Source organism: Meleagris gallopavo, chromosome 21 (assembly GCF_000146605.3).
Source record: "Meleagris gallopavo isolate NT-WF06-2002-E0010 breed Aviagen turkey brand Nicholas breeding stock chromosome 21, Turkey_5.1, whole genome shotgun sequence".
NCBI classification, from domain to species: Eukaryota; Metazoa; Chordata; class Aves; order Galliformes; family Phasianidae; genus Meleagris; species Meleagris gallopavo.
Window position 1 is genome coordinate 8,053,893 of NC_015031.2, and position 12,531 is coordinate 8,066,423.

The 12,531-nt window shown below is 39.3% G+C and overlaps 1 protein-coding gene across 1 annotated transcript in view; it reads left to right on the plus strand.

Annotated features, from left to right (window-relative positions):
- Positions 1-1,229, plus strand: part of BRIP1 (BRCA1 interacting protein C-terminal helicase 1) — a 105,046-nt gene extending 103,817 nt beyond the window's left edge. The window contains exon 26 of the mRNA XM_019621999.2: positions 1,095-1,229. Within this exon, the coding sequence (XP_019477544.1) occupies positions 1,095-1,097 (3 nt within the window). The 3' untranslated portion in view covers positions 1,098-1,229. The remainder of the gene's footprint in view (positions 1-1,094) is intronic.
- The last annotated feature ends 11,302 nt before the right edge of the window (positions 1,230-12,531 follow it).

Below are 12,531 nucleotides of genomic sequence, written 5' to 3' on the forward strand. Positions count from 1 at the left end.
AAAAAAAAAAAGCTTCACACTTAAACCTTACTGCAAGAAGCTGCCCTCCCAATGGCTTCTTAACTGTGCATACATCTTATTTGTTGTCTCGTTTAAAGGTTTCTTGGGGAAACTTTACGGTGGAAGTCCAGTGTTTAAATAAGTAATGGAGATGGTAATGATCAAGATGCGTGTAAACTTGGGACTATTTTTGCAGTGGTGTTGTAGGTACTGTAAAGGCTTCATAGGTGATTCTTTTGTTTCTTAAACTGCTTTCTTAAATAGCCATCATCTCAGCTATATTGGGACCAGAAAAAAATTTCCTTTGGTTGAAACCTATGTCCAGTGTGACAATGCCTGGTAACACTAGTATTGCAGTGGGCATTTTTGTAATCTGCATTTGGTAGTGATGGTTTTGCTGGCAGCACTTGAAGAAAATATTTATTCTTCCTTCTCTTTAGCAGTAGTAACTTCTGTAGACAGATTAGGCAACAAGGAGGCTGTGTATTTATTGAAAAAAGTGTGTGAATTTTGATTTATGTGTAAATGCTTTTGCTACTTCTATTAAGGCTATTCATAATCAGTGTGTTCTCAAGTCTTGTCAGTCTTGCAGGTCTTTGGAGTTATTCAGCTGCTTAAGGGGGGGGAAAAAAAAAAAGAATTTAAACGTTTCCAGGTGATGCTTTCCTCATGGATCTGGCTGAATCTGCTATTGGTATATACCCAGTATATTTTCTTAATGTTGTGTGTCAACACAACATATAAATAAAGCATGAAAAGGAAGAGATGCCCTTTAGGCTCTATATATCCACAGAACTTGTAGTTTTTATTGTCTACACTTGTTTCCTGGAAGCTTTGTGGAAAGAAAAAGACAAGAAAGAAGGAGGGGGAGGATTCTTTAACAGCACTGACAATGGGAATTCTGCAAAGTCATTTAGAACAAACACACTTGAAGTTCCTTAGGGAATGGAAATCTTTTTGTAGATTGTGAAAGACTACTTCAAAAAAAGCAAATATAAATTAGGGAGGTCCTTGTTTAGCAATTTGAGACTGACTTGACTTCTCGGTTTTGAAATTTATTTAAAGTATTTCTTTCTTCTCGTGGCTCCTATCAGTGACGGAAGCACCATGGATCAAGAGTATGGCCCTGCATACACCCCACAAACTCATACTCCGTTTGGAATGCCCCCGGGTAGTGCACCACCCAGCAATGGTGGAGCTGGGATTCTCCCTTCTCCTTCCACCCCTCGTTTCCCAACTCCCAGAACACCAAGGACTCCTCGGACTCCTCGTGGAGCTGGCGGACCAGCAAGCGCGCAGGGGTCAGTCAAATATGAGAACTCTGATTTATACTCACCAGCTTCCACGCCTTCGACGTGTAGACCACTTAATTCTGTTGAACCTGCAACTGTGCCTTCCATTCCAGAGGCACACAGTCTGTACGTGAATCTCATCCTCTCAGAGTCTGTAATGAATCTCTTCAAAGACTGTAACTTTGACAGCTGCTGCATATGCGTTTGCAATATGAACATCAAAGGTGCTGATGTTGGAGTTTACATTCCTGATCCAACACAAGAGGCCCAGTATCGGTGTACCTGTGGTTTCAGTGCTGTTATGAATAGGAAGTTTGGCAACAGTTCTGGACTGTTTCTTGAAGATGAATTAGATATTTTAGGTCGTAACACAGAGTGTGGCAAAGAAGCAGAAAAACGCTTTGAAGCTCTCAGAGCTACTGCTGTTGAACATGGCAGTGCAGGACTGAAAGAACCGGAGAAACTGCCTGATGAGTTAATACTGTTGCTGCAAGATCAATGCACCAACTTGTTCTCACCATTTGGAGCAGCAGATCAAGATCCTATTCCCAAAGTCGGTGCAGTTAGCAACCTGGTACGTGTAGAAGAAAGGGATTGTTGCAATGACTGCTACTTAGCCTTGGAGCATGGACGCCAGTTCATGGACAATATGTCAGGAGGGAAAGTTGATGAAGCACTTGTGAAAACTACTTGCTTGCACCACTGGTCAAAAAGAAACGGTAAATACTGAAAACCACTTATTTACTACTTGTCCACCTATGAATTTTTATTTGTGTCTCTTCCTTGTTGGTTACTGAATTCTTAAGAAACAGTTTTTCCACCTGTGTGCATAGATGTAGTGTTGTTCCAAACATGTTTGAACTGTGTTCATAATAATGACTCTTTAGGCTTGTTCTTTTAAAGCAACTCGTGGTGACTGCATCCACAGAGGTTCTGTGGAATGAGTGAATGTTGGGAAGTGTAGGTGGTTCAAATGGGGACTGTGCCACGAAAGGCTACTGTGGTAGAGTGATTCAGCTGGCTTCTGTCCCCTGTAAGAGGGGGTGGTAGTTTAATGTTGTGTGTGTGGTAAACAGTGCTGCTTTGTGGCCTTTGCTGTACGTTGGATCTACCAAAGGCACTTGGACTTTTCTTTCCATGCCTTGCCTGCTAATGCACTGTCTCACGGAACAGCCTTGCCTATGATATTTGCATATCTACCTCTCCTCTCAGTAGCAGTCCTTCAAATAGCAACTATAGCTGGGTAAACAGTAAAACATGGAACTTAAGGAAGTTAGCTGCAGTTAATAGTCGTTGGTGAGGGCAAAGAGGATGAACAGCAAAGCACAAATGGGTTTCTGTGCATCTGTATGGGGCATTAAAGTTTATTTAGTCCTTGGTTCTGGTCCTAGATATATCAATGCTGTCAGGTACCTGGGAGAAAAAACACTGGGTATTATGTGACCTTGGTGGTTAGGATGTAAAGATGTCAAGATGCTTTTTTAAAGGAAGGTTGTGAAACTGTAGCCCCAACAAATTTTATGTCGGTTCTTTATTCTTAAAGTTTGTGTGTTAGATGGCATAGTGATGGGAATATGATGAAATGGACCACGTCTGAAGCTTCTGTTGGCTTCTCTGGAGTGAGCACTGGGTGGCAGACTGCCTAAACCTCCTTGTTGGGAGAGGAAAATTCTGTAGTTTTTAACTTGCACAGCTTGATGGGGTGGTTAGTTTGTTTTGTTTTGTGATTTTAGACTAAGAAGTGAAAACGCTAAGATATTAAGGCTTTCAGGAGAAGAAACTGTACAAACAAGAAACAGTTTGTTATTCTTAAATGGTTGAGTGAGGAAGAAGAAAACTATGAATCTGTGTACTAAACTTCTTCTATCTTGGCCTTTGGCTGACCTGCATGAACAGCACGCGCATTTTGGAAGAAAGCAGTTGTCTAAAATCAAGGTGTCTTAGGATCTGTGGAAGGTTGTATTTTACCCTATTGTAGTGGCAGGCCTTGACAGCTTTTTTTTTGTCCTTTCAGTTGTGGACGTGAGCATGCAGTGTTCCCAGGACATCCTTCGTATGCTGCTCTCACTCCAGCCCGTTCTTCAAGACGCCATTCAGAAGAAGCGCACGGTCCGGTCGTGGGGTGTGCAAGGCCCTCTCACGTGGCAGCAGTTCCACAAAATGGCTGGCAGAGGCTCGTATGGTAAGCTGCTGTGTAGACTCCTGCCTGTTGGCCTTCGCTTGATCCGGCCACCAAACCTCGCTGTCTGGATGCTGCCCAGCCTGTTGGAATTCTGAACAGCATCTGGACCGTTCTTTATACTAATGAGAGCCATTAGACTGGGGAGAATTCCTCTCTTTACAGAAGCAGAAAAAATATTTTTAAACAGTGAATGAATTTAAAGTGTCTGTGTACTTAAAATTGCCAATTGCCCTGCTTGTATACATTTGACGCTTATCCAAGTGAGGGACTGAAATTATCAAGATGGGTTTAGTGTTGAAAATGGAGCAGTTACTAAATATTAGCTTTGAAATACTTGGTAAAGTGTGCTTTATTGATCAGTGGTTTGGGTTATAATGAAGACCTGAGATCATCCAGTGTGCCGTGTCTATTACAAACAGTTGGAGTAGCCAAAATGTGATGCGTGTTTACAGATAAGACAGTCAATTTTGTGCACTCACCTGAAGCTTTAAATTCTGGTTTCATTAGCATGTGTGAGATTTTCATTTGCCAACATGGGAAAGACCAGCCTTTCATCAGTGGATCTTTTGGAGCTATTCAAGTATTTAGAAGACCCCAATTACACATTTAGGATACGTGTAAATGTGTGTTCTTAGCTGTTTTCCTTCTGTGGTCCTTCATGTATCCACTTAGACTATTTTACATCTCTTTCCCTCTCTTTTTTTGATCACTGACTCCTTAGATTCTATGAGGAAGGCTTCCTAGACAGTGAAGATCTGTTCCTGATTGCATAGTGGTGAAAATAATAAACAACTGTGTAACTTCTTTAGGCCCTGGGAGATTTCAGATGAGAATAATTAGCTGTTTTTTTTCTTATTTGTGTGCTTATTTTCAGGGGGTTGGATCATGCAATCCATGCTTTTTGTTTGCTTGTTAAAAGGAGAACTATTCCATTTATAATCATTGCTACTTCCTTTTAGATGCTAGGAATGCTAGTGTTTCTTCTTTTCATGTTTTCCTAGAAGCAGGTTGTTAATTTTTAAGCTTGCTGCTTAATATATTGGAAAAATCTATCTTGCTTTTCCAGGAACTGATGAGTCCCCAGAACCACTGCCAATCCCAACGTTTTTGTTGGGATACGATTACGATTTTCTGGTGCTGTCTCCGTTTGCGTTGCCGTACTGGGAGAGGCTGATGCTGGAACCTTACGGATCTCAAAGAGATGTTGCTTATGTTGTGGTGTGCCCTGAGAATGAGGCTCTGCTAAATGGAGCAAAAAGCTTCTTTAGGGATCTGACTGCAATATATGAGGTACATTATTTATGGCAGTTAGCAGTGAGATGGGTTTTGGAAAAACTGTTTCTAATGCATGCTCATAACTACTTATCAGGCTTGTCTCCCATGATATAAATGCTTGCACAGAATCCTATCTCAGAAAGCTGCTAGAAAGGATTTTAGGAACGAGCACTTGAAAGATAAGGGCTGTTCATGCTGCTCATCTTTCCTTTTAGTAATAGATGTTTTGAGGATCTGTATCAGATAAACGCCGCTCAGTGGTAAAACTGTGTATTGCCACTGTAATTTTACTTACATTGAGTGAGTTCATTAAATGCCTGTGTTACTTAGATTGCGGCTAAGATTAGAGCAGATCAATCTTTTTTTCTTGTATTTAATAAAACATGAAAATAAACTGTAAAATCATTATACAGAGCTATAAAATCATTGTATGGCATTTCATACTGATGTAGCTTTCTAGAATTAAAATATTTCTTAGGAATGTCATAACTAAGCTATGAGTCTCTCTCTGTCTCTCTCTCTGATCGTTTGTTTGATATTTTATTATTATTACTATTTTTTAATCCTCACCTTACATCTTATTTTGCCTTTGCAGTCATGTAGACTTGGCCAGCATAGACCTATCTGTAAATTATTGCCTGATGGAATCATGAGAGTTGGACCTACTGCTTCAAAGAAACTTTCTGAGAAGCTGGTCACAGAATGGTTCTCACAGACAGCTAATGCCAACAGTGAAGCATTTTCCAAACTCAAACTGTATGCCCAAGTTTGCAGATATGAGCTGGGTATGAATATTTTTTGTTTTGTTCTTATTTCCTGGAGTTAACACCTAATCCGCTGCAGAATAAGAGAAGTCATTGCATTTACTTACTGAATCTACTCTTTGTTGCAATTTTCTGATTTTTAAGCTAGGAAAACAAACAAACAAACAAAAAAAAACAACAGAAAACCCATATCTTTAGATATGTTCTAAAATGGCTGCTTATCTATCAGTATTTGTTAGGGAATGGCAGTGCTCTTGTTTGATAGAGACTGCTACTGTCTTTTTCCACTGCTGTCTTAGGTTCTGAGGCAGTGATTTCTTGCTCTAGTTCTAATGACTTGAAAACAAAAATTACTTTTGAAATAGATTTCTGAGTGTTCCTGGAAGTTTTATGAGACTATTAGCAATTGAAATGCTAATGCTTGTATTTTTTTTGAAAGATAAAATATGCTTAACTTTTGTTAAAACTGCTGTAGGCTTAGTTTAAGTATACACAAAACTAGTTGCAATATAAAATGTATGATTTTTTTTTTCCTGTTTTTAGGTCCTTATCTTGCTTCTCAGCCTTTGGACAATTCGTTACTTGCCCAAACAAATCTGGTCCCTCCCTCTAGCCAACCAGCCTCTGCTCTGCCCCCAGTGACAGCCAGCACTGGGAATCCCAACACTCCATCTGCTCCTGCAGCTTCTACCAGTAGTACGATGACAGCAACGTCAAACAGTGCCATGTCTTCTGCAGCTACCACAGCTAATTCAACTTTGACTACCACTGCCACGTCATCCTCTTCTGCTAACATAGGCAGTGGGATCCCAACAAACAAGCCTTCTTCATTTCCACCTTTTAGCAGTATGAACAATACCACTTCTGCTTCCCTGCCCTCTCAGGCTGCAACGGTCCAAAATGGGCAAACAGGAGGACAGCAGCAACAGCCGGTGCTGCAAACAGCAGGGATGTCTGGAGATGCTACTACAGCACCTGCCCAGCCTCACCCAGAGGTTTCTGAAAGGTAATGAAGCTGTTAAAACTCCCTCTACCAACAGAACTATGTGCTGATGAGCTTCTGTAAGAAGGAAGGCAAAGAAAAAAAAAAAAGCAATGCTGAGCTGCTGGCAAGCTCACATACAAAATTGAATTATAAACACAATTTCTTATGCCACAGTTAACTTAAAGGCCTTTAGTCTTTGATAGTTTTGTTATAGTTCTAATGTAAGTAAAAATAAGTCACTCTAAAACTCAGTGTTTTGTAACTGCTTTCAAAATTTCACTTTCAGCACTATGGATCGTGATAAAGTTGGAGTTCCTACAGATGGAGATTCACATGCTATCACCTACCCACCTGCCATTGTAGTTTACATAATCGACCCTTTTACATATGAAAAAAAGGATGAGAACAGTAGCTCATCTAGTTTGTGGACACTTGGACTTCTGCGCTGCTTTTTAGAGATGGTTCAGGTTCTTCCTCCTAACATCAAGAATATAATTTCTGTGCAGGTGAGCCAACATCTGCAGAAATGTGCGTAACAAAATATCTTTGGCTTTAGCTGTGTTTTGGAGGTGATAATGCCCTTCTTTTGTTCTCTGCGGAAACTTTCAATGAGAATCATAGAATCATAGAATCACTCTGGTTGGAAAAGACCTTAAGATCATCGAGTCCAACCACGTCCTATTCATATTACCCTAACTCTAACAACCCTCCACTAAATCATGTTCCTGAGCCATGTAGCTTTAGTAGAAGCGGCAGACCTCAAAGAACTAGAGAAATGATTGTATAGTTAAATCCTGAAGGCAGCGTACCCAAATACTATCTCAAGAAATGTAATAATGAAACAATTTTATTTCCCTGTGTGACCTGTTCTAGATCGTTCCATGTCAGTACCTTCTGCAGCCTGTGAAACACGAAGACCGGCAGATTTATACTCAGCATTTGAAGTCTTTAGCATTTTCAGCATTTACTCAGTGTCGGAGACCTCTTCCATCTTCCACCAACGTGAAAACGTTAACTGGCTTTGGCCCAGGCTTAGCCATGGAAACGGCTCTTAAGAGCCCTGATGTGAGTACTCTTATGATTAATGTGGTTCTGTTAAAATGAAAATGAGAGACATGTCCCTTTTTATTAAATTATTGGTGTCTGTCATGTGTACTGAACAGAGTTCTTAAGAGTAATCACTACTTGAAACATGGCTTTCTGTTCTGTCATCCTTATAGAGACCTGAGTGTATTCGACTGTACACCCCTCCTTTTATATTGGCTCCTGTAAAGGACAAGCAAACAGAGCTTGGAGAAACTTTTGGAGAAGCTGGCCAGAAGTATAATGTGCTTTTTGTAGGCTACTGTTTGTCTCATGATCAAAGATGGCTTCTTGCATCCTGTACAGATCTCTATGGAGAACAGTTAGAGACGTGCATAATAAATATTGATGTACCAAACAGGTAAGTACCAAACTCCTTTGATTTTTAGCATGTGTGTATTCTTTCTTTCTAAGAACTATTTTCATCAAGATGCTGTAAGAGTATCTCTTGCTTTTGTAGACCCACTATGTTGCAAATTTAAACCAAGTGGATAATTTCAGTCTTATGTGTATATTGGGTTAAATTTCTAGAAGGAATGCCATATGGTTTTCTGTGATTTGTGAATGCTTTTGTTTGTGTGACTTCCCCTTCGACCCCTTCTTCTGGCTTTTGAATGTCAGTGTTAGGATGTGATGAATGAAAAGCAAACCACTCCCCTTTTTTGATTTGAAGTTGCTGTTAATGAGCCACAATATTAACATTTTTGTGTCCTGTGAACGTTCAGATTAGTACAAATAAGTTCCAAAGGTGGCAATAGAAGTTTGTTGCAGATGGGTTCAAGTTTTGTTTTCTCTTCTATTTTAATTTTAGAGCTCGCAGGAAAAAGGGCTCTGCCCGCAGGCTTGGTCTTCAGAAACTCTGGGAATGGTGCCTGGGACTCGTGCAGATGAGTTCTTTGCCTTGGAGAGTCGTAATTGGCCGCTTAGGAAGAATAGGGCATGGGGAATTAAAAGGTAATGTTTGACTTTTAGAGTCTAAAACTCAATCTGAAGCTTTCATTTTAAATAGTATAGCGTCAGTCTCTTTCTGGAAGAAAACCTTGGTAAAGCATACAGAGGAGCTCTGAGTTAGCACACATGAATACTACGTCATGTGTAGAATAAGCATTCTTCAGCAAGCACTGTTCTTCTAGACAAATGTATGTCCTTTGTATCCTCAGATTGGAGTTGTTTGTTGAGTCGCCGAAATCTTCAGTCCCTCAGTAAGAGGCTGAAAGACATGTGCAGAATGTGTGGTATCTCTGCTGCGGACTCTCCCAGCATTCTCAGTGCTTGTTTGGTAGCAATGGAACCACAGGGGTCCTTCATTATTATGCCAGGTACGTGAACAACCATATTTTGGTGGGGGAACTTAAAGTTTGCTTTTGTAAAACTAAGGAAATATTTTTCTTCCAAAGATTCTGTATCGACCGGCTCTGTGTTTGGACGCAGCACCACTTTAAATATGCAGACATCTCAGCTGAATACCCCACAGGACACGTCGTGCACTCACATTCTTGTATTTCCCACATCTGCTTCTGTGCAAGTAGCATCATCAACTTACACCACTGAAAACTTGGATCTGGCCTTCAACACAAACAATGGTCAGTAGATTGGATTTATTCTCGTTGGAAAAACAAACCAATCAAAAACCCATCATCACTCCCCCTGTAGGAGGAATAAGACTTTATTCTACCAAACCACAACATTTATATGGAAAATCCCTTGATTTCAGAGTGTGCTGTCATATGCTATAGGTAAGAAAGCTGTAGAAATTAACTGTTCCTTTTCTTTTTCAAGATGGAGCAGATGGAATGGGCATCTTTGACTTGTTAGACACTGGAGATGATCTTGATCCTGATATTATAAATATACTTCCTGCATCCCCTACTGGATCCCCTGTACATTCTCCAGGGTCCCACTACCCCCATGGAGGTGATATGGGCAAGGTAACTGTTAGAGTGAATATAGAGCTGTGTGTGTGTGGCTGTTTGCTTTCTGACATCTGCTTATTTCCCTTCTGGAATGGAAGGTTTCTATGAAATATTTTGAATTAATTAGATGTTGGATTGTCATTGTAAAAATCCATGTAATGCCTGGATCTTTCAAAATACTTTGTGATTTGAAAGCTGCAGGTAATTTCTCCTAACTTTGCGGTCTCCTAATAGTAAAACCATCTCCTGTTGTTTTTTTATAGGGTCAAGGTACAGATCGATTGCTTTCAACAGAATCTCACGATGAAGTAACAAACATACTGCAACAGCCACTGGCCCTTGGTTATTTTGTGTCAACTGCCAAAGCAGGTCCCTTGCCTGACTGGTTTTGGTCAGCGTGTCCTCAAGCACAAAATCAGTGTCCCTTGTTTCTTAAGGTACTGTACCTTCAGTGGGCTGCACTGGCTTTTTTATTTTATTTATTAATTTATTTTTTTTTTTGTAACAGAGGATTTATTTACCCTGAGTACCTTTTGTATGTAATAGTCTGACCTCGGGGGACAGCAAGTGAACTTTAAAGTCTGCGTATTATTAGAAATCTTGTGTCACTGGAGCTTGCCTTTTGAATCATCATTTAATGGAGGCACAAATATTTTAAAAACCATTTCCTTAGATGTATTACACTATTAGCATTGTGCTTTTAGGAGAAAGAATTCCTGCACTTATGAGTTGCATAAGGATATGCTTTATTTAACTTGTACGTCAGAGAATAGTAAGTGGCTGCAATATTTGGGTCAGGGGAACAAAGGGAAGGAAGTTATAGTTGAATCAGACACTGACTGCTAACATCTTCCTTCCTTAGGCCTCTTTGCACCTCCACGTGCCTTCAGTGCAATCAGACGAGCTACTCCACAGTAAACACTCCCATCCACTTGATTCTAATCAAACTTCTGATGTGCTCAGGTATTTATGATTGATTGCTTGCAAAAAAGTAGTTGTGCATTTCATTTCTAATAGTGCTGCAGTGGATCTGGATATCTGTTTTTCTTGCCATTAGTTTTTTCATTGTGTCACTGCCCTTAGTTCATCACAACAAAACAAATTGCTGTGCACTGAACAATGAAAAAACGTCTTCACCGCAAGACAGTGGTGAAATACAAATATCTCTAAGCTCTTATTTAGTAATAAATGTTGATTACAACTGAAACTATTTGAAAAACATTAAATTCATTAAAAAATAGTGCATAAATGAGATAATACTTGAGCCAGAATCTTATGTGAGTCGTGGGAATACTGAAGTAGAGGAGTGTGTAGATAGTCGTGTACACATAAGACACTTGTTAATGAGAAAGCAGCATCACATTTGTGTTTTTTTTAGTATGTGAATCTCTCAGCATTAATTATCATCAACGACAATGATTAAATTAATTATTGATTAGACTTGATTAGATTATTGATTAAAATAATAGTGTATTTTCTACTGAAATGAAGTTTAGCTTTAATCTGCTCTCAGTAATTCTACAGTTGTGTTATTTCAAAATGTTGGCAAACCCATTTTATATGTTTAATACCAATGCAACTTCATTACATTAAACTAGTGCTGTAAAATGCTGGGGACAAAAATCTGTTGGCTTGATGGAAGCTTATTTGCCTTTCAGGTTTGTTCTGGAACAGTACAATGCACTCTCCTGGCTAACCTGTGATCCTGCAACCCAGGACAGACGGTCATGTCTCCCAATTCATTTTGTGGTGCTGAATCAGTTGTATAACTTTATCATGAATATGCTGTGATCTTCATCTGAATTTTGCAAGACGAAAATGAGGAAAAGGGATATTTCACTGCAGGACTAAGTTATAATTCTTCTCAGTGCAAGTTGTTTGTGATGGGGTATGAATCTTGTTACTTCCAGCAAATATTGTTTTGACTTGTGAGAGGGGTACTTATCACCTGCTGTCTTTGAGTCATTGACTATGGGGGACACTTTAGAATGATGATCAGAAAGTGTATTATAACATTTTTTAGTAGCAAAATTAACCATTTTTCCCCGGTCACAGTATTTGTGAAGAGTAATGAGCCATAGTACCCAGTCACGGTTAATGAATATTAAAAGCATGGAGATGAGAAGAAACATGAGGAACAATGAGTTTCAACCTATGGCTTCAGAACATCAAGATGTTCTTGTATTGGATTATAGTACCTAGTATTCAAAAATGCCTGCATCTCTTATTTATTGTAAGTTTTTAAATGTATAAATTGTCTTATATTTCTTAACCTCTTTTATAAAAATTTTCCTAGAAGGTTTATACTGCCTTCTTGCTTTAAAGCAATTGGTCTAAAATATATGTAATCGTCTTAATTAAAAGTTGCAGTAGGTTGCTTTTAGAGTATTATTTTTTTGTAAGGGGGTGGGTGGGGACAGTAAATTTGTATTGTCTTGATGTACAGTTTAATGGGTATAGAGGGGTTAATGTCCATACCATTGTGTGTGGGGGATTTACAGCTAAGCTGTAGTTGCAGAGTACATGTACAGTAATGAAGTTCACTGTGTTTATATAAATTGAAAAGGTACCGGGTCTTACAGCATTTTATATCACACCTTTACAGAGTAACAATGGCAATATATCAGTGATATTGTAGGTGGTTTAACTTGTAGTGAGAATAAAACGAATAAACTCTGAAGTTTGTGTTATGGTTCAGGGCTGTGGCTAGATTCTCAGATCTATTTCCAGTATCCTAGTTTAATTATTACAAGAATATCTATTGTGCATTGTTGTTGCTAGATATTCTTGGCACTGTGGTGAGCATTATTTTCTCCCATTTGCGATGAAACACAAACCTAAAGCAGAAGGCACAGAACACAAATCTTACCCAAAGTCTCCAGTGAGGCTGAAATTTAGCCCAGCTCTAGCCATTTTACAAATGCAAAAACAGTCAATCTTGACTTTAAGATTGGTGTGTGTTTAACTAAAACGTGATGTATATAGATTCTCAGTGAATTCTGGTATTCAGATTTTATTCCCTTAGTTGGGGGAGGGG